Source organism: Eucyclogobius newberryi, unplaced genomic scaffold (assembly GCF_026437365.1).
Source record: "Eucyclogobius newberryi isolate DKJ021-1_F unplaced genomic scaffold, fEucNew1.0.hap1 SCAF_6, whole genome shotgun sequence".
Taxonomy (NCBI): Eukaryota; Metazoa; Chordata; class Actinopteri; order Gobiiformes; family Gobiidae; genus Eucyclogobius; species Eucyclogobius newberryi.
The window spans coordinates 25,965,223-25,991,669 of NW_027316278.1; the positions used below are offsets into that span (position 1 = coordinate 25,965,223).

The 26,447-nt window shown below is 39.6% G+C and overlaps 3 protein-coding genes across 5 annotated transcripts in view; 1 reads left to right on the forward strand and 2 right to left on the reverse strand.

Moving 5' to 3' along the window:
* Window positions 1-651: 651 nt before the first annotated feature.
* On the reverse strand, window positions 652-6,074 carry LOC140346518 (betaine--homocysteine S-methyltransferase 1-like). Its single transcript, XM_072432628.1, has 8 exons — window positions 5,924-6,074; window positions 5,181-5,313; window positions 4,986-5,098; window positions 4,425-4,616; window positions 3,247-3,394; window positions 2,628-2,810; window positions 1,804-2,032; window positions 652-1,042 (listed from the first exon to the last, which is right to left on the reverse strand). Exons 1-8 carry the CDS (start codon window positions 5,993-5,995, stop codon window positions 868-870), a joined length of 1,245 nt encoding a protein of 414 aa, XP_072288729.1. The 5' UTR covers window positions 5,996-6,074; the 3' UTR covers window positions 652-867.
* A 475-nt stretch (window positions 6,075-6,549) lies between these two features.
* Window positions 6,550-12,032, reverse strand: LOC140346520 (betaine--homocysteine S-methyltransferase 1-like). Its single transcript, XM_072432629.1, has 8 exons — window positions 11,893-12,032; window positions 11,164-11,296; window positions 10,752-10,864; window positions 10,347-10,538; window positions 10,030-10,177; window positions 8,724-8,906; window positions 8,026-8,254; window positions 6,550-6,916 (listed from the first exon to the last, which is right to left on the reverse strand). Exons 1-8 carry the CDS (start codon window positions 11,902-11,904, stop codon window positions 6,727-6,729), a joined length of 1,200 nt encoding a protein of 399 aa, XP_072288730.1. The 5' UTR covers window positions 11,905-12,032; the 3' UTR covers window positions 6,550-6,726.
* Window positions 12,033-17,954: 5,922 nt separating this feature from the next.
* Window positions 17,955-26,447, forward strand: part of LOC140346381 (metal transporter CNNM4) — a 46,802-nt gene continuing 38,309 nt past the window's right edge. For 2 of the 3 annotated variants that reach the window (XM_072432404.1, XM_072432405.1), the window contains exon 1: window positions 17,958-19,400. In XM_072432404.1, coding sequence (XP_072288505.1) covers window positions 17,999-19,400 — 1,402 coding nt within the window. In that variant the 5' untranslated portion in view covers window positions 17,958-17,998. Of the gene's footprint in view, window positions 19,401-26,447 lie in introns of all 3 variants that reach the window. The other variant, XM_072432406.1, reaches the window with a different exon arrangement.

Below are 26,447 nucleotides of genomic sequence, written 5' to 3' on the forward strand. Positions count from 1 at the left end.
TGTAACTTGGACGAAAAGTCTGAGGAATAAAGTCTGGCGGTAATGCAACAATTGGATGCCAACCGCCATAAAACAACAACAACAACAACAACAACAACAACTTGGATACCAACCACCATCAAGCGCTGAAGAAGAAGAAAAGTTGATTCAAAAAGGGGAGTGTAGTCGAATTGAGAAGGCCAGAACTGATGGTTAAATGAGTCAGAGGCCGACCCACTCCTCCCCTACGTGTTGGCACTGGGCCTTTGTCTGTTGTTGTTGACACGTCTGTCACATTACGCGTGACAGACGTGTCGAGCACGCCCCACACTTTGAGAAGCTCTGGGTTATTGTGAAAACATGATTTCATGGTTGTTTATTGCAGGCAGAAGAAAAGATGATGAACTGTGCCAGTTTATATTTCACGTGGATAGGCCCTGTAATGACAGAGATATGAACCATAAACCTGGTCAAATTCCACTATATAATTCTGACCTGCTCCAGTTCAATTTGAAATAATGGTGTGATGTCTTATATTATACATTAGATGGTTATAAGTTAATGATAAAAACAATTGGCAATTTAGTTTCTATCAGTTAGAACAAGGTCAAATGGTTTTGTTACTGGAACAAATTAATACCTTCCAAACAAATGACAAAACAACGCATAATATTCAACTATCCAATTCTTTTATTAAACAAACTGGTCCAGATTCATTGAAAACAAGATGGGTCCCGATTATTTTACTTGGGCTGGCTGCTTAGATGTTACTTTGTCTTTGCATAAACTATGATGTAAATGTGAAGCTGCTCGTCACCAGAGGTCAAAGTGTAAACATGCTGTAAACAGGTTTGATAGGAGCTGTCGACTTCTCATTGAGAGGGACTTTTAGCACTTTGACCGGTCGAAAAGCTGCTTGAGTTGGTCTTGACTTGTAGCCTCTGTCTGCTGCATGAGGTCCGCGTCGCCCTTGGTTACGCCCCAACCATCGGAGGTGGACATGGAGGCGCAGAGGGGGCGACCAGACGCAGGCTTCAGGTTCTCCCAGTAATCGCGACGGGCTCTGGAATAGAAATGGCTTATTACTATATTGTTTTACATTTATAAACACACTTTGGAGGTGTTACGAACTACAGAGGAAATATGAAATCACAATTGTGGATTAGTAGAGCTGGGGCAAGACAAGACGATATTTTGAATGTATAATGTATGGAAATCAAGATGATGCCCCGCACATCAGGTTCTGTGCCAGGTGCGTAGGATAAGGGCGTACTGACGCTGAACTGTAAAGAAATCCTGCAACGTTGCCTCTTTACTATTAAACTTTTATTTTGCAAGTTTGACAGTGTGCGGGAATGTATTATGTATAAATTGTTCTAGTTCCCAATTTTTTTATTCGTCATGAAAGCACTGATTTTTTTAACTAAGGCTTCTCAAGAGGTGTAACTCTGCAAAGTGAACTCTTTTCTTGTCCAAGCCATTTGTAAATCCATCATTTTTCTCATGGACTTTAATTGTTTGTAGCTCAACAAATTTGAATATAATCTAAGGCAAATTGCAAGTATGAGTGTTAAATGGCACTGAAGTAGAAAGCATATCTCATGCTAATATTATTAGCATGAGATTTATGTTATTAATATGAGTGACATGGCAACACTTTATAATAACTAAACCGTTAATAGCCTTAACAAAGACTTTTTAAGAATTATTGTTCATTATGAAAGTCTTTGCTCATGCTTTATTCAGGCTAATGAAAGTGTAGTTTTCAATCACACAAATAAACAGCTTGTTGTTCACGCGACCCTGGTTTGACTTGATACTGACCTTGCTCTGACCCATGGCTTGGTGTGCATCTCCAGACCTGCACCCCAGTTTCCGTGTTTCTCCGACGCAGTGGGCAGGAAGCCCCTCTCAGGCGCCAGCTCCTCGGCCACCGCCCTGATGTGGTAGGGCTCGTATCCACAGCAGCCTCCGATGAAGTGGATACCAGCGTTGTAGGCCTCCCTGGCGTATTTGTGCATGTCCCAGCGGGTCATGATCCTGGGCTCCAGACCTGACAGAATGAATATTTCACTTAGTATGATCTTAATTGTGATTGCATGCATGTTTTTGCTTGAAATATGCGCTTTATTTTGAGTTAAAACCTGCAATATTAAGGTAATTTCCACACTGAGCGCTCAATTATGTGCTATGTTACGTTTTCTAGTTTGTGTTATTGCGTGAATCGGTGGAAAAAATAAATACATTTAAAGCTGTAGTGACACTTGCGCACACACTATATCAACTTTGGACAAAACTTACAAAACTTTGGACCGTAAACTTGGACTAAACCAAATCTACACCAGGACTAAACTGGGCTCAAACCGGATCTTTTTGTACTCCTTTATATTCATGCTGTGTAGTTATTATTTTGAATTATGTTGAATTATTTGAACATTTTATGCTTCTTATACCTTCAGATATGATTTGTTTTTATATTTAGCTTTGTTAAAAATACCAAATCTGTGAATTATCTATTGTTTTGTCTTCTGATTACTTTAGCTAATAAATCAGAAATCCCATTTAAATTGTATTTTACACGCAAACGCAAGTATGATTGACAAAAATATTTAACTGCTGACACATTGTGCACACGTTTATGTTATTACCGAAGGGGAATTCAGGCAGATCGATGAATCCTTGGCAGCTGCAGTCTGGAGTGTGATAGGCCAGAGGCTGCACCATGTAGTGAGCCTTCAGTCCGGCCTCCTCCACCGCAGCCTTCATCATTTTCACCGCTTCCACACAGGTCAAGGGGTCAAAGTGGCAGTTCACGCCGACGATCTGAGCACCTGAATACGAAAAGAGCAAGTGTAAGAATGTAGATCAAATAATATTACTGTATGTTCTATTGGTTCCCAACTTTCTCATGTAATTCTTGGGCTTTTATGTGTAAACTGAAGTGAACTGATGATTATTAAAACCATGATTGCTCCCGGTTAATGCGCAAACTCCAAATGAATATCACACTGATGAACAGAGAAAGAATGATTCCGCCCCGCCAACATTTATTTTAATTTTTTTTAATTTCATGTATTAATATTTAAACTTATATTACAAGAGCAATGTAATGTAATGTTTTTTAATGTTGTGTTCTGTCGGTAAAGGTATATGTAAATGCTTCAAGCAAAGTGTCCCTGGGGGTCTCAAGGTTGTCTGTCCAATGACATTTTTGTGACGTAGAAGCTTATTTCATTTTCCATACAATAAAGCTATGTGTGCACCCACCAGCTTTCACCAGCCTGACAGCGCACTCGCCGGGGGAGACGCCGTGCATGTCGCCCTTGGGTCCGATGCACAGAGAAGCGGCTACAGGCTTCCCAGTCTCCTTCAGCACCTCCACCGCCCACACGGCCTCCTCAACGTGCTCAAAGTACTGCGAGAGAAAAGCAGCTAAATCAGCAACACAACAACGAGCTTTTAGTGAGACTACTTTAGATGTTCAACTATTTATTTACAGCGGTGGTAATACTGTTACCTTCAGAGTACTTTTCAGACACTACACTTTTAGTTTTTTTGCTCAGTAACAGTACTTTTACTTGAGAGAAAAATCTTGGTGTGAGTGAATCTACAAGTGTCAAAAGCTTTATATAGACAATGTTGAATTATTTGAAAATTTTATGCTTCTTATACCTTCAGATATGATTTGTTTTTATATTTATTTTTGTTAGAAATACCAAATCTGTGAATTATCTATTGTTTTGTCTTTTGATTACTTTAGCTAATAAATCAGAAATCCCATTTTTTTTATATTTTACACGTAAACGCAAGTATTCTTTTCTCCAATTGTTTTTTTTACTCTTACTTGAGTAATTGTTTGAACCACTACTTTTTACTTTTACTTGAGTACACGTTTTGGCCTCCTGTGTTTATTTATTTATTTATTGATTGATAGCGGGGGGAAAATAATGTAATCCACAGCTAAATGGAAGATGACATTGGTTGTTAAAAAAAAAAAAACATTGAATACAGTGAATATGGCTAAAAGACTGGATTCTGGATATTCTGGACATTACAATGGCTTATATTCATTTTCTGCAGACAAATCATAGCCCTAAACATATCTTGCCTAAAATTGACATAAATCGAACATTTCACCTGAATTCGCCCTTATAATAACTTCAAACCATGTCGCTTGTTTTTCTATTCCTTCATTTACATGAAATCATTTTACCTATTTATTTATTATTTGTCGAGTGTCAATAATTGGGGGTAGTTTCTTTTACAGTGATATTCATAGTGATTACTTATGTTTTCATTTGTTTGTATTTGTATTCATTTCCTTCTTGTTCTGTAAAGCATTTTGAATTAGTTTGCGTACAAATGGTGCTCTACAGATGAACTTAATGGGAAAAGCACTTCATCATCATCATCATCATCATCATCATCATCATCGGTATATTTACCTCAGCAATCAGGAAGTCCACATTCTTCTTGATGAAAACGTCCAGTTGTTTTTTGAAGATGGCTTTCACCTCGCTCTGGCTCTTGCAGCTCAGGTAGGACGGGGTCTGGCACACACCCCCGGCCACCAGCGCGTCGCCCTCATTGGCCACTTCGCGGGCCAAATCGCAGGCCGCCTCGTTGATCTGAGCTCCCTGTTGTGATCGTGACAAAGAAATGCATTAAATCTTGTGAGAGAATATCACATTTCATTTTAGGCAGGTTTGAACATCATGTTTTAGGGCAGTTTGTATCATATTTACCTATTATTTGGATTGGCGTGGAAGGTTTTTCTCATTTCATGCAGTAAATTGACATCATGTAACATTATAACTTTTTTAGATCCTTAGTATTCACTCAAGTTTTTAATTGTGCTATTGATTTATTGCAGCTCATGTTTTTTTTTTTTAAACAATAGAGAAGAGAAGGGTTTATTGGGATTATTGTGCTTAAAAGTTGTGTTGGTGGTTTTCATTGCAACTTTGTTGTAAGTTTTCATTGTAACTTTGTTGCATTTGACTCACAGTGAAAGAGAGCTTGTTGCCCCTGTTCTCCAGTTTGTCGTCACTGGCGTAGAAAGTGAAGGTCTGCATGACGTTGGCTCCAGCCCTCAAGAACTCCCTGTGCAACTGCTTCACTGGAATCAAAGTCATTTATTGTGAACATTTTGTATAGAAGTTTATAACAAGATCCAAAACCTGAATGGCAGCTTGAATTACCAGCTTCTGGATGCTCGGCAGCGGCCTCAGGGGTCCAGGGACCAGCCTTCACGTAGCCTCTCTTCTCCAGGGCAAAGACAAAACCTCCATCTCCAATCACAATCTCCCCAGCGTCAAGACGCTCCAAGATTCCCTATCACATGAAACACAGATCCAATAAATTACAGTTAGAGTTCTAAGACATGATATAATCTATTACTTCATGTATAGTATTTTAGGTGTTATAAGCTATTTCCATACATTGTGACATAATTGTGACAAAAAAGTTTAATGTGAGAAAAAGCAACAACAAAAAATGTCAGTCTAAGTTTCTTTGAACATGTTCAATAGAGTTCTGTGCCAGTCCATTTAAGAATGTAAAGATTGTTTTCTCTAGTAATAGTTAAGATTCCACACAGACACACGGGGTGTCAGGAGATCTGACTCTCCGTACCAGCTGTGTGGCACATGCAACAGAAAGCAAATATAGGATTTAAAAACCTAAAGCATTTCAAAAGCTATACATGCCTTTCTTAGATATTACTTTGAGATAAATGTATATTTTATCAACTAATATATTAAAAGTTCAGTTTATGTGCCTGTCATATAGCACAGCTGTAAAGTATCTATAATGCAATGTAAGCGTTACAAAAGTGTAAGAAAAAGTCAAAAGTACTAACATGTCAAATAAGTTTAAAAAAATGATATATTGACTTGAAGTGCAGATGTCTTCATGCAAAGTTGCACATGTGTTGGACACATACCTTTGTTGGTGCCATGTTCCTGCAACTGTGTGGACCTCCTGACGGCTCAGACTTTGAGTGGTGAAGCGACATTAGAGGAGCACACAAGTCCACTATAAATCCCTCTGAGTCAGGGGAGGGGTCTAAGTCAGAGACGCTCTGATTGGCAAAAGCTGAGTTACACAACTGCTGCGGTGTTTACTCCCTCAACTCTCCAACTGAATGGGAGTATTGTGAGCACTATAAGTTTGTTCCAGATAAATTGAGAGTGTTTTTCAATGTGTTAAACCATTTCTGTCCAATTGTGGGGCCCTGTTCACTCTTTAAGTCGATACGCCTCCAAAATGAAGAAAATAACTTGTGTTAAAGGTGCACTCTTTATCTTTTGGGGTAGATTCTCTGCCACCGACATCAATGTTCAGCAGTATGGCTTTAAATATTTATCTCTTGCAGTTATTTAATTACAGGGGTTTTTATTTCATCTTATGGACCAAGTAAGTGTCCGAATTGAAGCTAATGATGATGATAATGATTTATTGCTCAAAAATACCTTGAAAAACATACATTTCTCCATCAAAAGAAGCAGTAAACGGACCCTCCACCACAAAACTTACATAATCCCCTTTAAAAAAAACACACTGACAACATAAAGTCATGATTGCTGCTTTATTTTTGCATGTTTTGGAGTAAAACGTGTTTATCAGCTTACTGTCACAAGTGCTTTCAAATTTGCAACTGAACAAGAAAAGACTCCAGGGCCTTTAGTCGACCAAAGGAAGTTCATGATGTTGGATAGTATTGTGCTTTTTGTTTTTTATTTCGTTTTACACGGAGGACTTGGCCTTCTTCTGCCTCTCCAGGACTTGCTGCATCTCCTGGGTGGTGGTGGCCTCTCGGTGCTGCAGGAGCTCAGTGTTGCCCTTGGTTACGCCCCAGCCTACAGGGGTGGACAGGGACGGACATTTGGGGCGACCAGATGCGGGGTGGATGCTCTCCCAGTAATCCCGTCGCGCCCTGGAGAGAACAAAACATTGAGATTTTATTCATGGGTTTCAATCACCTGCAGTTTTCTTGTAATAGATAACATTTTGGGGAATTTTGAAGCTTCAAAAGGTATGACATTTTAGTCTTGAACTGTTAAATCTGCATTGCCCAAACAACTTTTGAACTCACACAAACTCTTTGGCACATAACCACTATCCTTGACTTGGCTACACTGATTTGTAGAGTTGAGACGAGTGGACTGGATTTATGTCAAAGCGTTAATAATAGGTAAAAAACTAAACCGGAAAGAGACAGTAAACCCGGGTTTTTTGTCTTAACTGCAGTATATACAGTACATATTGATCGGTTTTGGGGCTGGAGCAAGGGGCATTACAATGGCTTGTCAACTATATTATGATTAAATTATCAGGACTATAATGTGCACTCAATGGAAAAAATAAAGTTGCTCTGATTGTTATTCAGGAGTTCAATGATTTTTCCCATCAAGGATCAAATGTTGCCAAATTGGGACTAAACTGGAAATAAACCTATTATGCTAAAACTAATCTGGAGTAGAAAAGGACAAAACCAAGTCTAGATCAGGACTAAGCCGGGATCAAACCAGGTCGAGTGTGAAGTTGAACTAGGGTGGCAACAATTGATCGGAATAATCATCTTATCATAAAACCGTTTACCTTTTTAATTGTAGAATGGATTTGATCAACATGAGACAAGAAGGATATATGTTTTGTAATTTTTAGGAAATATATTTTGTGATTTTTAGGATGTATATTTTATGATTTTTAAAGGGGCTTTTTCTATGCTATATTTTATGCATCAGAGTTTATTAATTTTAGGTTCACAGTGGAGCACTGTAGAGACATTGTGTTGGTACAAAATCCATTTCACAAATAAAGTTGTATTTGATTCCTTCATTATTCATTTACTCATGGTTGTATTTTTGATTGATTAATGAATTGCTTCATTTAGAATAAAAATGATGAATAAAAAACATTGACTAATCGACTAATTCAAACAATAATCACAGACGGTTCTGGTACAAAAATAAACACCTTTACACTTACAGCTCCTTTAATGATTTCAGTTGAGTTCTAATATAAAGTCGATATGTTCCTCACCTTGCTCTGACCCATGGCTTGGTGTGCATCTCCAGACCTGCTCCCCACGCTCCATGTTTCTCTGATCCCGGAGGCAGGAAGCCCCTCTCAGACGCCAGCTCCTCGGCCACCGCCCTGATGTGGTAGGGCTCGAATCCACAGCAGCCTCCGATGAAGCGGATACCGGCCGTGTAGGCCTCCCTGGCGTATTTGTGCATGTCCCAGCGGGTCAGGATCCTGGGCTCCAGGGCTAATAAGAGAATATAAGACGTTGGGTTCACTTGTTAATGCCGATATTTTGTCCTCGTTTACATACATCGTTGACAGCCGCTTTGTACCTTTTGAATTACAGTATAAAGATCTTCTGACATTTTATATTTATAACATTCTTACGGACCATCTTTACACTAGGTCTTTGGAACAAGCAGCTTTTGGCGTGTAGAGTTCTTCTAATCCATCTACAACATCGGCTAAACAACATTTGGACATAACGTGGATACAAATTCCCATTCAACCCTGTCAAAAGCTTTCTGGCCGTCATGAGATATTGGAACTACAGGGTTCGTGTTGATTTTGTCCATCCAAAGAAGTTGCAAAAGTCGTTTCTCTATCATTAATGCCAGATTTGTTTACATTTTCCAATCCACATTTATTAAACTGATAATTGGTCTATAGTTGGTTGGGTCCATATCCCCAGTAAGTCCCTTAAGTGGTCTTACCAAAGGGGAATTCAGGCAGATCGATGAATCCTTGACAGTTACAGTCTGGAGTGTGATAGGCCAGAGGCTGCACCATGTAGTGAGCCTTCAGTCCGGCCTCCTCCACCGCAGCCTTCATCATTTTCACCGCTTCTACGGAGGTCAAGGGGTCAAAGTGGCAGTTCACCCCGATGATCTGAGCACCTGGGAAAAAGTACAAAAGCTTATACACACACATACACACAGAATACAACAGAACACATTGGTGCTCGGAGTCAGGTTTCTGTGGATCTGAGGACATTAACGCTGTGCTGACCTCGCTTCACACGCAAAAAAAATAAACAGACCAACTTCTGGACTATCTATCTATCTCTCCATGTGATCCTCAATTAAACCTTCTGACTTAAAGATCAAATCCATTGTACTCTTTGACGCTGACACTAGAAACAAACCTCCCTGCACCTTTTAGATTACCTTAATACTTGGGTTAAGGTTATTTACATATCAACACAAAGACTAATGATTCTACCCAATGTATCATTTTGTTTTCACATTTTTCTTATTAGATTTTACTCTACATTTTAAACAAACAGAAAGAGAACACTATAATATGTGCGATACACATCTCTGTATTACATCCATGACCCTCGCATCATAACTAATTGGATTTTGATAGCTTTGAATTGAAACTAATGCATTTTTGTAGTAAAGTAAACACAACCCTTTTAAAGCAGATACAGCTTTAACTACTTTATTGGCAAATGTAAACTTAAAGGTGGACTTTTTCTGGAGCATTAATGTCCCACAGTTTGGCATTAAACATATTTACCTTATATTTTTTCAATTACACATGTTTGTAATTGCTAATAATACAGCATATTCTAAAAACATGCATTGTTCCTGTTAGCGGGGGTCACCTTTCCACAGATCTAATGACATCTAAGGCTATACAGTGGAACATTCCTGGCAAAGCAATTTCCATGGCAACAAAAAGGTGCAGAACCTTCCATAAAAAAGTTACATAGTGCACTTTACCTCGAGATGGAAATGGCTAACTTTACTATAACAGCCTCTTTGTGTAGATCAATGTTTTCAAAAGGGTTTTTTGGACTGGAAATTATAGGGTGAAAGGGGGTGAAGAGCAGGGAGAACATTCAGCAAATTGTCAGAATTACTCTCAAAACGCTGAAGCCAGGCACAGAACCTGGCATATGCGCCGCACCCAACTATCGGGTAGCACAAGTCAACGTTTCTTTGGCCGATATTGTACCAAATAACGACATATACTGAATTAAAAGTACAGTATGTGAATGAAAAAGTCCCGTACCGGCCTCCACCAGTCTGACAGCACATTCTCCAGGAGAGACTTTGTGCATGTCGCCCTCTGGTCCGATGCACATAGAAGCAGCCACAGGTTTCCCGCTGGTCTTCATCACCTGCACAGCCCACTCCGCCTCCTCTACATGCTCAAAGTACTGTCAGAACACATCAGCAGCAGTTACAACCCTGAACAACGCAAGCCATTTTCATGCTGCAACATTGTTCATCTTGATTTTTTGACTTGATAAAGCACTTCTGACAGTTGAATATGAATATTTGGTATGCTGTTTTTGCCGTGCGCACAGAACAAGCCATGAATTGTACCTCAGCAATCAGAAAGTCCACATTCTTCTTCATGAAAACGTCCAGTTGTTTTTTGAAGATGGCTTTCACTTCATTCTCACTCTTGCAGCTCAGGTAGGACGGGGTCTGGCACACTCCTCCCGCAACCAGCGCGTCGCCCTCATTGGCCACCTCTCTTGCCAAATCGCACGCAGCTTCGTTCACCTGTGCACCCTGGTGAGCGAAATGCCATCTGTGTTATCCATTGATTAACTAGAAGACTACAATGGTGCCCCATAGCAGATTTTTTTTGCTCTGAACAAAAAAATTACAGAAAATGTATGAATTAAATCAAACATGGCCTTAACCGTTGTAGAAACCTGAAGGAAACACTGCTTTTATGTATGTTTTATCAGCCTTGTTTTTGAATAAAACTCGACAACTCACAGAGAATTTGAGGGTTTGGCCCCTGTTTTCCAGTTTGTCGTCACTGGCGTAGAAAGTGAATGTTTGCATGACATTGGCACCAGCTCGGAGGAACTCTCTGTGAAGCTGCCTCACTAAAACAAACCAAGAAAAAAAGAACATTATTTGATCATTTTGAACACAGTGTTAAAGCCGTGAGTGCAACTATTTCCACTGTTCAATAAACGGCTGAAATTGATGCTACGTCTGAATCTCTTGAATGAAATACATGAAGGGACATCAGCTGTTTCATGTTAAATATTATCAATTGCCTTTATTTTTCATATTTAGGTCCAGATTCATGATAAAAAGTTTAAAATAATGTTTGTTTGTTTTTTTTTTTTTCAAATGTAATGACAATAAATGTTAGATAATAGTAATTAGTTAAACTCACCAGCTTCTGGGTGCGTGACAGTGGCCTCGGGGGTCCACGGCCCGGCCTTCACGTACCCCCTCTTCTCCAGGGCAAAGACAAAGCCCCCATCTCCAATCACCACCTCGCCAGCATTCAGGCGCTCGATGATTCCCTGGAAAACAAGGAGGGAATCAAATACAATTATTCAATTTTTATCTTTATTTTTTTTGGCTGGCTTTGTTCTGTAGAATGTTCTAATCTCAGTTTAGACCAGCTGTAGACTTTTCTAGTCCTGGTTTAGACCTGGTGTGTGTTCAAGTGCGATCGCGACAAAAGAGAACACTACATAAAACTGAAGATTTGCCAGTTTGATAAAATACTTCTGACAATAGCGTTTTAATGTAATCTTAATCAATTTCAAAATCATTTCAAAATCATTTCAAAATCATTTCTCACAACTCACAACATTTACATCAAGTTTGATTTTTGTTAAGAAAGATCTGATTGCAAATTTGCGGTGAAAATAAGACTGATAATGACTTTTTAGACAAATGTAAGAATCACAAGCATTTCATCACATGTTTGTAGAGGCGTAAACTACAGGCATTTTGTGCATCCATGTGATTCTTGCATTAGTTTATCAGTTCACTTTGATTAAGCCTTTGGGATTTTCTAATTGCAACCCACACTTAATTACAGATTACTTTGTAGTTAGGGTTAAAAGGTAACAGTTACTTTGAATTACTCGGTGCCCAGCTCATTGTTTACCTTCTTTGGCATCTTTTCTTCCAACGTTCAGTTGCAGCACTTGTGACAGTGAACCTCTCTTTGGGCCTGGACAAAGCTTGGGCGACCTTTCGAGCGGTTTTATACTGCTGCGTGAGAATGGGTGGATTTCAATTCTGTGCCAGATCCAAACCACATATTTGCTTTATGTAACCCGTCTGGTACGTTCCCCATTGAAGGCTGGCATGGGTTCAGGCGAGGCAAGGGCAGTCTTGTCCTGTCTGTTTAATAATTATGTTGGCACTTCAAGGCATTTGGGTCACTGGTTGAAACATTAACTCCCACTTTGATTGTGTCAAATGTGCAAAAGTGTATTGAATATCTAACCTGCTGCAATTAAAAAAACATGCAACAAACATTGGAAATACACGTATGATATGTGGTCTGGAGGGCACTGTTAAAAACACCACTGCAAATGTGAGCACACTTGGACGAGTTGTTCTCAAAGCAAAAAAAGTGAATTATTCGGTCACTTCCCACACTAAGGCTACTTCTGCAGCCACAGCCGCCCTGGGACTGACTGACACTGACAGTGACAGTGGCAAGGTGGGTGAAGCATCTTGCCCAAGAACACAACAACAGTTTGCGATGACTGTCTAACATGCATTAAACAGGCAACTTTATTTTAGTACAACAAATATTGATTGACAAAAAAAAAAGTTTTGTCACAATACTAACATTCCATTTTGAATTTTGATACTAAGGAAAAGGCTAATCAATTCATAATAATCATAATAATATTGCATTTTATTTATAGGCACTTTTCACTTTACAATATGAAGGACGTCAAACAATTATGATCAAAATACATTTTTAACAACACATTTCAATATAACAGAATATATTTTTCACCCTAAAATGATATATATGTATTTATCTTCATGTGATCTTTATACTTGGTCCTATTTATGTCCTTTTTCTGTATCAATAATTGGTCAAATGAATATCTATATTCTAGTTTTAGCATTGATTATGATCTGAGTGTTTTTATTTTGTATTTGTGAATAGGAGAGAAGCATTCAAGGCAACATTATGGCTCCTTGCTGACTTGCTGTCTAGTTTTCTGAGTGCTATCCCGGTTCAAAACACTCACAGGTCCCTGGGTGGGTGTAGTGGGTGTAAAGGGTGTATTGACCTTCGGTGCGGCAGCGTGGAGCTCTGTCGTGACTGGGTCTATCCAGTTTAAGGGAGACAGATCTGCGCTGTTTATCAACAGAGCCAAAGTCCAGAGGAGACCGTGCAATCGATCGCTCGCTGAAAAAATCCAACGGTTTCATTGAAATTGTTGCGCCAATGTCAAAGGGCGGCATTACGACCACATGTCCATTTGAGTTTATGTCCAACCAACACAATCCGCAGAAATAGCTCTTGTGTTTCAAGTGTCAGAAAAGTGCTGAGAGCCCACATACCACGTGTAGATGGACCAAAGGTGTCCACTGGAACGAGCTGGAATGTGAGTGCATTTGTCCAGCCTGCCCACTGCCCTTTTGACATCATGAACACACTTAACTTATAGGAGTTTTAAGGAAATAAACAACTGAACAGCAGATTTCGCATTTGTATATTTATGTTAAAGGGGACATAGTATTTATAATTGTGTTCCCTCATCAAAGTTGTATCTTATTATTTAACAAAATGCTAAATAATGATCTGTGCATTTGCTGATGGTTTAATACAAAATACACAACACAAATTAATTCTGTTTTCTTTAGCATTAGGGCAAGGCAATATGACAATAATAATATTAATAATGATTTGATTTTGACTGAAAGGATTGTATTTGCACTCTTCTCTTTTAGGTCTTAATCTGTTTTGTGATTTTAATGCTCTTGAATGCACTTTGAATTGCCTTGTGTAAGAATTGTGCTCTACAAATAAACTCGCCGTGCCATATCATGATTCTGTAATTCTCTGTTTAATGACGCTTTACACACTCTTCCTATTGGTCAGTCTCTGTCGGGCTGAGAGGGAGTGACAGGCGGATTTGACCAATCACGGTGAAGTATGGACACGGTGAAATAGCAGAGAGCTTTAGTTATCGCCTGAAGGCAATATGGTGGTAATGAATGAATTGTGATAGTAAAAGGATAATAAATGTATGGAATATGATAAATGTGTCAATGTACAATGTGTGATCTAGGCTCCAACATTTTTTTTTATATGAACTTGGGGTGCAACGTACTTGTGGCAAATAGCTCATTTCAAAGACCGCAATTATTTAACATATTGTTCTCCGCAAATAACAAAATATCCAGTCTTATTACAGATACAACTAAATCATAAGTAATGTTTTAAATAAGACAAAGTTGTGACATTTCCTGAATAGTTTTAGAACGAGGAAATTGTATAAAACCACATTTTAATTTTAAAGAAGCTACTATTGAAAATTAAATTCTATTGTATCACATGCTTTTTCCTTTGTATCGGATTCGAGTTTGAAATTTACTATCGTGACAACATTATCAGAAATACCTCAATTGAGTCATGTTTCCTGGTCATTCAGAGACCACAGAAGTCGTGTCAAGTGTTACAACCTTGTTACTGAGTGAACCCATAAAGATCCTCACCTCTGTTTACTCTGTGAGAATTGACAGTATTCAGTTTCTCCAGAGATAGTTGAACTGTTTCAGACGGAGTACAAATGTGTGTAGAGGGCGAGCACTTTGATATTTCTATTTGCGGACATAACTAGTTCACACAGGCTGCGGCTGGAACTATACAAAATGTCCTGAAAGACCGGACTGAAGGGAGTGGAGGAGGTGGCCTGGAGGTGGGGCACTGCGGCACTTTAACTGTCGCTGAGGGAAGATGGCTGGCAAAGGCCCAGATTTGTGGTTGAGAGCGGTGAAAGTGGGCGCAGGAGAGGAACAGCTCGCACGTTTGCAAACCCATATCTTTGGGGGACCACATTTGTAAAGTGAATGACCTGGGCTGACACTGATAAAGAAGCGGTTAACTATTGACGGTTCAAATGCCAATAAAAGCACACGTCACATGCTTTTGTCAAGCTTAGTTTATTTTACCAAAGATTCAACATCTGAACTATTCCACTGCAGGTATATCTTTGGAGTCCAAACTCACCACCAGCTCTTAAAGCTTTTCTGTGTCTCCTCGTGTTAGTTCATCTCCACCCCTTTCCACGGCCCAATCGCAGCTCAGCCTGGAGTCAACAGTGCTGAAGCTACATCTGTCTTCATGGATTTCAGGCCCCTGAAAGATAAAGCAGTGAAGAGTTAGCCAGTTGATGAAATAGGTGGTCTTTGACCCAGTGTTAAGTCACTGCACCTGTATCATAATGTCTTATCTCGGCTGCTGTACACTAAAATGCATAAGTGTAAAAGTAATTATGGAATTAAGTGCCTTTAAATGGTGCAATTTTTACACTATTTAACATACTACTTTTGGAAAAACATTCTGTCTCATATCAATAATTATGAAAGCAAAACCAGTTTGTTCAAGGAAAAGGTTTGTTCACCAAAGGTTTATGCAGGAAAATGATGTTGATCGCTCTTTAAGGAAAATTAATCAATCAACTGTAGACACCACACATGACACAAGACTAAAGGTGGGTAGAGTGGCCAAAATGTACTCCAGTAAATGCAGTGGTTGAAGAAGTACTCGATTTAGTTACTTAAGTCAAGTAAAATGAATAAAAATCTACTTAAGTAAAAGTATTGAAGTACAGGTTTAAAATGTTACTTTTAGAGTAAAAAGTATTTTGCACAGCTTTTTCATAACTATTACAGTTTTTTACGATTGAATAAACACTAAAATCTAAAGTTTTGCCCAATTATCAAAACCTTACAGTGAAGGAGCAAAACCCGGCCTCAGATTTGCACCACTGTAAACACAATAAGTCAGTTCACACTTTGTGCAAAACAACACACACAGTGATTTACAACACTGAACACACTTGTATGTATTTTGACACAGAAGTTTATCAAAATGTCACTTCTTTGCAATTCTAAAGCACTGACTGTCAAATGACCACACCCATGTGCCAGCTCATTGAACACTGCCATTAGGTGACCAAACACAAGATCGCTTAATTGTAGACTCACCAATCAGGTTTAAGCACTATAAAAATGCAGCATGTGAGTTCACCAAACTGAACCAACATGGAAGGAAGAGGAAGAGGAAGAGTGAGGATGGGAAGGAGGAAGAGGAGGAGAAGGAGAAGTAGAAGGAGGCAGAGGCTGTGCCAGAGGTAGAGGTCGAGGTAGAGGTGGAGGTCGAGGTAGAGTTCAAGCAGGAGGAGGAGGGGGAGGAGTTTGGAAGGGTTCTTTTTTTTACTGGATAAAATGTTATGTTCACGAAAACTGGGATTTTTTTTTTTTTGCCATGTTGGCTTGAGTATATGGAAAAAAATAAATGACATTGTCAACAGCATTAGTTTGTGTCCTGTGTGGCATCTACAGTGATGCATACAAGTGTGTGTAGTGTTCACTGTGTGTGTTGTATTGCAAAAAGTGTGTGTTTCCAGTTCCAAATCTGAGCGATGTTTTGCAAATTCACGGTGTACTTCACCCATACGACTCTATGCACTTAGAAGCAGGATTAGCCAAAAGTGTTTAAGGTTTTCCACAGCAGTGTGTAACTGGTGCAAACATAGTTAAGTCATATGCAACGTGTGTGTTTCATATGGTAAAAAAATATGGTTTTGATAAATTAGTGTAGAGTTTTTACAAGAGTGGTTAATTTTGCAAAGGAGCTAAGGTGTTTTGCTAATTGGGTTTGTGGTTGTGCTAATTGTGTGTAGTGTTTTGCTAAATAAAACAAAACAATCAAAATTGTGTTTATTCAATCGTAAAAAACTGTAAATGTTATGTTCGTCATAGAATTGTCCTGATTTTTGAGTGAATCAATTTCTCAATGTTTCTGGACTTTATGTAGCCTATATTTTGGCAAATTAATAATACAATATTGATAACTTAAAGCGTTTTGTTACGTAAGTTAAAGGTAAGAGTGTGTATATATATATATATATATATATATATATATATATATATATATATATATATATATATATATATATATATATATATTATATATATATATTACTCAAGTAACTGTATAAAGTAAATGTAACTGAGTCCTACCCACTTCTGCTTATGACGATGTAGTTTGACCCCTGCACTGCACGTGCCACCACATGGTGCGAGTGACGCGCATTTACTGACCATTATCAACGTTTCATGTCACTATTAATCCAACATTTGCAGTGGTCGTTGTTCAGCGGAGGCTACAGTTCGTTTAAATTATTTGCATAAATCAAAAATATATTTGAAACATCAAACTTGATCCAGTATATTTGGTAAAACAATATCCAACTTAAACTATTTACATTTGTAGGTGCAGTGTAGACATTCCGCCACAAGGGGGCGCGCTGTACTTATAATAATGGCCCAGCAGCAGCAGCGTTGTCCAGTCCAACTTCTACAGAGTAGGTGGAACTTTTACATCAGCTGTACCGGGATTGTGTCGCTTATTTTTCATTTTCTTCAGATCAAATCATACTAAATGATTTTGTCAAAGCTATTTTGTGTTTATGTTTAACACGTGTAAAATTGAAGTCCACTGTTTAAAATATTTGATCATTTGAACATGACGTAACTTGACTCTAATACTACAACTCAAAATAAAACTGCACAATGGCAACAAGCCATTCCGAGTGCGTAATGCATGACCGTATCCTGTACAGTTGCCATGATCACTGAATGACGAATACACTACATACGCTACAAGTACAAGAAGTTCTAGAACTACAACGTAGTAAAGTGTAATGCATTACACAGTCTTCTTTGTTGTTGTTTTGTGTATTGATGTTGTTGTGTCCCGCCATAAAACACCATAGAAGAAGAAGAAGAAGAAGAAGAAGAAGAAGAAGAAGAAGAAGAAGAAGAAGAAGTAAATGTAATAAAGAGTGAACTCAAAAGGGGCCGGGTCGTGTTTAAACGCCAAAGAAGAAGAAGGTGACGCACTGGCCTCTGATTGGCTGCAGTTTTTGAAGTATGATAATGAGGGGGCCGGGTCAGTGCCAAAGAGTTACGTGACGTCAGTTCCCCCATTCTCAGTGAGCGCAACAAACATGGCGGTAGACTCGAGTGGACGATGGTTAAGACTAACTTTACTCGTGTTTACCTGCGCTTTCATCCGAGCCCAGACTGAGTTGGCGGGCCGGGAGACGAGGATCCTTGGCATGCGGCTGGAGAGGAGCGACAAGCCGGCGGCCACCACGGATAAAGGGGTGATCCAGGTGACCGAGGGCAGTGACATCCTCTGCAGGTTTTACGGGCTGCACTTGCTCCCCAAGAGCGCGGGTCTGGTCCGGTTCACGGAGCTCTTCTCCAGCGAGAAAGAGGACGAGGACGACCTGGGCGCGATAGAGATGCAGTTCAACAGGACTTGTCCCGAGACCACGATAGATGTCATCATGGGGAAAGTCATGAACGTGTCCAACGACAACACAGCCGGAGTGGTCAGCCTTCGGGTCAAACAGCTCCGCAAGAGCGAGGTGGTCAAAGTGTTCGGCTTGTGCGTCCGGGACAGCCTCGACTCCACCAACTGGCAACTGCTGGATGAAACTGACGGCAGGTTGCGTGTTGTGGAGGAGAAAAAGTCTCTCCTGCCCTTGTGGCTTCAGATCATCCTCATCGCCTGCCTCTTGGTGCTTTCTGGCATGTTCAGTGGGCTTAACCTTGGATTGATGGCGCTGGATCCCATGGAGTTGCGCATAGTGCAGAAGTGTGGCACGGAGAAGGAGAAGAAATACGCACGAAAGATCGAGCCAATACGCAGGAAAGGTAACTATCTGTTGTGCTCCCTTCTTCTGGGCAACGTCCTGGTCAACACCACTCTTACAATCCTCCTGGACGACCTCATAGGCTCAGGTTTAGGAGCAGTCGCGGCTTCTACCGTTGGCATTGTCATCTTTGGAGAGATCATCCCTCAAGCTCTTTGCTCGCGCCACGGTTTGGCTGTAGGTGCCAACACTATCCTCCTCACTAAGTTGTTCATGCTGTTGACTTTCCCGCTCTCGTGGCCCATTAGTAAGCTTTTAGACTGCGTTTTGGGACAAGAAATAGGCACTGTTTACAATAGGGAGAAGCTGGTGGAGATGCTCAAGGTGACAGAGCCCTATAATGATCTGGTGAAAGAGGAACTTAACATGATCCAAGGAGCGCTGGAGCTAAGGACCAAAACTGTGGAGGATGTCATGACTCCTCTGGGTGACTGCTTTATGATTCACAGTGGAGCGCTGTTAGACTTCAACACCATGTCGGAAATCATGGAAAGTGGATACACGAGGATACCTGTCTACGAGGACGAGCGGTCGAATATAGTGGACATCTTGTTTGTCAAAGATTTGGCGTTCGTCGACCCGGACGATGCCACCACCCTCAAGACCATCACCAAGTTCTACAACCATCCGGTGCATTTTGTGTTCCACGACACCAAGCTGGACTCCATGCTGGAGGAATTCAAGAAAGGTGGGTGCATATATCCATCAGGCCATGCATTCAATATACAAAACTAGAGAAAAATGTGTATTTGCACAATTGTTGTTTTGGAGGGTTTGAGTTTATTGTCTATGAGTCATACTATTCAAAATAACCTCAAAAAGAGATCTGAAAAAGTTAATGTGATATTCTGTAGATATATCTGTTATTATTGCCCACTATTATACAAAACCGATACGTGAGAGTTTTTTTTTAATTCAGTGGTAAATGCTTTATTTACATGAGGGTGGTGATGAGATGGAATTGAACATCACTAACACTAACTCTGTAACAATTTGGTAATTTGGAAAGCTCATACATACACATATAGTGAGCCAGTGATTTTCTGTTCAGCTCAATGTGAAAACACAGATTTCACATCTTTTCCCCAACCGCTTAGTCTGTGTGTCTGAGTGACAGGAGGAGTAAACCCATCATGGTGGAAGGTGAACTCCCAGAAGAAGCAGGTGCTACTTGTCTCCATGGAGATGTTATTGCTTTACCTGAAATGTATTGCATCTTATCTATCTTGGAGGTGAAACCATCAGGCCAAGTTACAGGTCTTTTTTTTCTTCTTCTATAATGTTTTATGGCAGTTGGTATCCAAAGTGTTACATTACGGCCAGACTTTATTCTTTAGAAGATATTTTTTTTCCATTCTTCATTCTTTAGATTTAATTCTTTAGACTTCATTCTTTAAACTTCATTCTTTAGACTTCGAGGCCAGAGCTGAGCCCCCAGAGAGGTGACCCGGTCAAAATAAGAATGTTTTACAAGCTATTAGTTTAGCCATGAAAAACACTTGTAATGATGTGTGAATGTAAAAGAATAGCAGGATATCTTAATACCAGGCAAAGCAATAACATCTCCATGGTGACAAAGCAGGAAGTGGATAACACACACACTTACACAAACAGATAAACTTAAAGTTTAATCTTTAAAATAAGGGTAGAAAGTTATTTTGGCCCTCATACATTGTGAAAAATGTCTGAATATTATACATATAATCCCAAACAAATCTCCAGATATAGTTTTTTGTTAACGTCGCCTCGCCTACCGCTACATATAGAGCATGGGGAAAAAAATAAATCACTGACTAACTATACATACTTTTACTAACAATGTGTAACTATACATACTTTTACGAACAATATATAACTATACATACTTTTACTAACAATGTGTGACTATACATACTTTTACTAACAATATGTAACTATACATACTTTTACTAACAATGTGTAACTATACATACTTTTACTAACAATGTGTAACTATACATACTTTTACTAACAATATGTAACTATACATACTTTTACTAACAATGTGTAACTATACATACTTTTACTAACAATATGTAACTATACATACTTTTACTAACAATGTGTAACTATACATACTTTTACTAACAATATGTAACTTTACATACTTTTACTAACAATGTGTAACTATACATACTTTTACTAACAATGTGTAACTATACATACTTTTACTAACAATATGTAATTATACATACTTTTACTAACAATATGTAACTACGTATACATACGTTTACTAACAATATGTAATTATACATACTTTTACTAACAATATGTAACTACGTATACATACTTTTACTAACAATATGTAACTACGTATACATACTTTTACTAACAATATGTAACTACGTATACATACTTTTACTAACGATGTGTTGGCGGTGGACCTCTCAATTCCAAAACCCCAACCATGTCATTGACCGTTAGACTCATTGACTCCTGATCTTTCGATTAATTGCCCAGCACAAACTACAAAGAATCTTTTAGGCAGTATTGCACATCATTTCAATATCCTCCTGAGAACTTTCTGTGCATTTCTTAGCCCCATGTGGCCTTCTTTGAGACGGTTTAACACATTTCTCCATTGACCTCCTTTACTCTGCCTTTTACAAACACTTGCAGTCTCTGGAGCAGTCGCCCGCAGGGAGATATTTTCCTTTTCTCAGGCATCTCATCACAAGGTCACAGACAGTAGAGGCTCGTGCTGTGAGCCCTGAGTCAACAGACGCTGCCTCTCACTTTAAGAACCGATCCTTATGGAGTTTTAATTGGGTGTATTTGTAATATTGACAAAAATGAACATATTTTTAGAGATGATCTTGTTCACAGACAATATTGTGACAGTCTATCAGAAATGTGTTAAAACAGCGTTCACTTTCACAGCTCTGCAGATCTCTGTATTTGTTGGCAGGTTTAAAACTTTTCGCACTTACAGAATCTGGCATAATACTTTTTCAACCATAAATAGCACCAGCTTTTGATTTCCTTTTAAAAGCACTTTGAAGTAGTTACTTTTGCCAGACATATGTGGAAAGTTGAGTTACAAGGCAAGAATGTTTCACACTTTGCAAATGTTTAGTCAGACAATAAAGCTGTGTTTGTAACTACTATCACCAGCATCTGTACACTCCTGGTTATCAGTTACGTATTCAAGCTTTCAAATGAACCAATATCCAGCTTCCATGAATGTAATATATAGCTGATTATATCCATTATATAATAAACCAGGCTCTCATAATCATAGTCATAATTCCAACTGTATTTTCATAATTGTAATCACTTAGGTTGTGTAATGGTTATGCCAGAATCTAAACAGTTGTAGAACTTGTGAAAGTGGAAATAGGGGTTAAGCTTTCACACACTTCTGCTTCTCCCATTTCTTTGTAAATTATGTTTGTTTGGTTCTATTACAAACAGCTTCAATTAAAAATATGATAAGAACTGAGGCAATGCAATAGGGCTGGCTATTTACAACTCACAAAATCCAATATAATGCATACAAGCTTTAAAAACAAGTTAAGCTGAAGTGAAGTATTAATTAAAATGCAGCTTATAATCGGCCTCAGTCCACTTTGCGTCTTTCATCCTTGGTCACAGTCTTGATCCCTCTGCCTTGGCACTTACTCCCTCGCTTTCACCTCCTAACCCGACTCGCCCCGCTCACATCTGAAGTCCCACTCTCTCGCCGCATGGCATCCGTTTCCATGGCGATAGCATCCAGCGGAGGCAGTGTGTGTTTGTGGAGCATGAGAGCCCAATGAACTGTTGACATTTACTGAAGTGTGTAGGACGCCTGTTGCACAATGTCTCTGTTGAACAGGTGCCACGCTGCTCATTTAAAAACCGCGACCTTTAAACGATCTTATTGGATGCTATGAATGTTTAATGACACCCCGGGCTGTGGCAGAAGGTTGTTGATGAGGTAACGCAATACACACTGGTCCACTGGGTGCCCATAGACCTTGTATTGTCTTTTTGCAATAGCTGTGTAAAAGTAACAAAAATAAGTGCTGCAAGCTCAAGATGTAATCACATTATAAACTGAAATATCAGCAACTGACATTTGTATGTATATAATATCTCCATTGGGTCTTATTATGTAGAAAACCGGCTAACTCTGGACCTCTACCAACATCCCCTGAAATAGATGTATCTTAAGTCTTGAGTTTGAAACTAAACTTCAATTGTAAATTGAAATATAGCCGCAAGCGGCAATGATCGGCCCTCGCCACGCCGCCGCCACGCCGCAAGAGGAGGGGGCGCTAACGCGCCCCAATTGTCCTTTTATTACGCCTACTGCTGAATCTGTGACGCTGTCACATCTTCTCCCCTTTGTTTTACCATCAAAAAGCAATTTTATTTTGAATTCTTGGCAAAATGTGCGGCTTTGCCGCACAGACACCGTGACTCTTTGAATAAAAATGTGGATAACTTTTGATGGTCCACCCCTGAAGATGAGTCTCACCAAATTTCAGGTTAATATGTCTAACGCCCTAAGAGGAGTTTGTGAAAGTCTAAAGTGTAAACATGTTCTGGCGATTTCCCCATTGGAATAACATGGGAGGTTTTGGTCATCGCTACGGCAACGCCATAACAATTATGACATGGGTCTCATTGACTTTTTTGATGGGGATGCCAAAATTGAGTTGTGTGTCAAATTTCATATAATTTCGCAAAACTAAATATTTAACCTCCATATAAAATCTGTAGGGGGCGCTGTGGCTCCAAATTAATTTATTTCACTTCAAGTAGGTTTAGGGCAAAGAGTTTAACAACTGATTCTAATTTGACGCAATTCGGACTTTATCTGCGCAAACGGCAGAAATGTTAAATTTGGGAGATTTCTGAAATTCTTGCTACAGTTTGCGGCTTCGCCGCACAGAGACCGTGAGAGGTATCAATGTAATTTGGATAACTTTTGATGTCCCACTCCTCAGTAGCATTTTCACCAAATTTCAGCTTTTTAGGGCCAACGCCCTGGGAGGAGTTTGTAAAAGTACGACGTTTGGAAAAACTCCGAAGTCATGTTTAGCCATTTTTGAAGCAATATGGCCGACATTTGGTTGGGCGGACGGCGTTGCCGTAATAATATTTTTTACTTCTCTTGTCACCATCTACCTCTGCGCCAAATTTCATGATTCTACGATCAAATTTTTTTTGGGTCAGTTCCCATCTCTCAATGCATTTTTGGTACATTTGGGGGCGCTGACGCGCCAATTTTTTTTATTTTAGAAAAGGGAAATAGCCAGAATGTAGAGAGGCACGATTTTTAGAGGTGTGCAAATTTTTGTGACTTTTCGTCAATGTTCACTGGGTGAAAAATAGGGGGGTTGGTCCCGAGAAGAAGAAGAAAGAATTAAAGCCGCAAGCGGCATCCAACGGCCCTCGCGGGCCGCCGGCCTTCCGACTCTGCGCTTTCGACTTGATAAAGATGGCGCCCTTATTGTGTTGAATTAAAAAAGAACTTGACAGACGGAGACACATTGGACATGGCCAATCCAGTGCAAATGAACACAAGTGTCAGTCAAATTTGCTGCGCCGCCGCACAGAGACCGTAGCACTTAGAATATAAATATGGATAACTTTTGATGCCCCGCTTGTGTAGATGATATTTCCCAAAGTAAAGCTTGATCGAGCTATTGCCCACGGAGGAGTTTGTTAAAGTGTGAAGCATAAATTTGAACATTTCATAGATTTAGCGTTTTTCCCATTTGTGACAGTATATTTGCAGCTCCACGGCACAGAGACCGTAGCACTTAGAATCCAAATATGACTAACTTTTGATGCTTCCCTTGTGTAGATGATTTCCCCCAAATATGAACTTGATCGAGCTATCGCCCTAGGAGGAGTTTGTTAAAGTGTGAAGCGTAAAAATGTGGTCATTTTAGAGACTTCGCTGTTTTCCCATTTCTGACATATATTTGCGGGTCCGCCACACAGAGACCGTAGCACTTAGAATCAAAATATGGATAGCTTTTGATGCCCCGCTTGTATAGATGATTTTCCCTAAATATGAGTTTGATCGGACAATCGCCCTAGGAGGAGTTTGTTAAAGTGTGAAGCGTAAAAATGTGGTGATTTGAGGGATTTCGCGATTTTCCCATAAGGATAACATGGGATATTTCTGTCATGGCTACGGTTACGCTGTACAAAATATGACTTTGTCTCTCATACTTTTATGATCAGGATGGCAAATTAGAATTTTGTGCAAAATATCATGTCATTTGGAAAAACTCTATTGCTTATAGGCCACTCTGAAGGCCAAATAGTCAGAATTCTGGGAAACGTTTGAGGCTCCGTCGCACAGAGACCTTAAAAGCTATCCTTAAAATTTGGATAACTTTAGATGCCCCACTTGTCTAGAGGACGTACACCGATTTTGAGGTCGGTGGGCAAAACGCACTAGGAGGAGTTCGTCAAAGTTTGAAACAGAAAAATGTGGATATTCGAGAGATTTAGCGGTTTTCCCATAGGGATAACATGGGAGATTTATGTCATCGCTACGACTACGCCGTAAAAATTAAGGCATTTGTCTGATTGGCTTTTTTGATCGGGACGCCAAAATAGAATTTTGGGTAAAGTTTAGAAAATTTTGGTAAAACAAATTTTTGACCTTCAATGTTAATTTAAAGGTCACTCTGTAGGGGGCGCTATCGCGCCCATTTCAATTTTGTCAGCCTAAACTGGTCCAAACTAGAAAGTTTAACAACTGATTCAAATTTGGTCCTAATCGGACTGGTTTTGATCAAATGGGAGCAATTTTTAGATCTGCAATATTCCAAAATAAGTTGTCCAACTTTGCGGCTGCGCCGCACACAGACCGTAAAAGGTATCTCAAAAAATTGGATAACTTTAGATGCCCCACTTGTCCAGAGAACGTACGCCGATTTTGAAGTTGGTGGGCAAAACGCCCTAGGAGGAGTTCGTCAAAGTTTGACGTGAACAAAATGGCTAACACAGCGTGTTTTTCATTTTCAAAGGAAGATGGCGGCCATAGGGTAAGTCTGGGGGCGTGGCCACAATGATTTTTTTTGTTTGTCCTCACGAGAGGAATGCGTGTCCCGAATTTCGTAGCTTTACGTCAAAGTTGACCTCGGGGCGTCTCCCATAGGCGCAATGTATTTTGACTTTTGTCGGTGGCGCTGTCGCGCCATTTTTTAACGAAAAAAAAAATGGCCCAGAAAAAATTACATTTTTCGCCGATTCTGAATTTTGGGCAAAGTTTGGTGAGTTTTTGAGCATGTTCAGGGGGTCAAATTAGAGTTCAAAGCGATGAAGAACAAGAAAAATTAAAGCCGCAAGCGGCATCCAACGGCCCTCGCGGGCCGCCGGCCTTACGACTCTGCGCTTTTGACTTGATAAAGATGGCGCCCTTATTGTGTGTTGAATAAAAAAAGAACTTGACAGACGGCGACACATTGGACATGGCCAATCCAGTGCAAATGAACACAAGTGTCAGTCAAATTTGCTGCGCCGCCGCACAGAGACCGTAGCACTTGGAATAAAAATATGGATAACTTTTGATGCCCCGCTTGTGTAGATGATTTTTCCCAAAGTAAAGCTTGATCGAGCTATTGCCCACGGAGGAGTTTGTTAAAGTGTGAAGCGTAAATGTGAACATTTCAAGGATTTGGCGTTTTTCCCATTTGTGACAGTATATTTGCAGCTCCACGGCACAGAGACCGTACCACTTAAAATCAAAATATGGATAACTTTTGAT

Excerpts from the sequence above, each read along its gene's own strand:
- LOC140346518 (XM_072432628.1), bottom strand. The coding sequence starts at position 5,995 with ATGTCGCTTCACCACTCAAAGTCTGAGCCGTCAGGAGGTCCACACAGT. Across the intron at positions 3,395-4,424 it reads TGGACTTCCTGATTGCTGAG|TACTTTGAGCACGTTGAGGA; the intron begins GTAAATATACCG and ends TTTCTCTCGCAG. Across the intron at positions 2,033-2,627 it reads TCTGCCTGAATTCCCCTTCG|GTCTGGAGCCCAGGATCATG; the intron begins GTAATAACATAA and ends TCATTCTGTCAG.
- LOC140346520 (XM_072432629.1), bottom strand. Across the intron at positions 10,865-11,163 it reads TGTCACGCACCCAGAAGCTG|TGAGGCAGCTTCACAGAGAG; the intron begins GTGAGTTTAACT and ends GGTTTGTTTTAG. Across the intron at positions 6,917-8,025 it reads AAGCCATGGGTCAGAGCAAG|GGCGCGACGGGATTACTGGG; the intron begins GTGAGGAACATA and ends TGTTCTCTCCAG.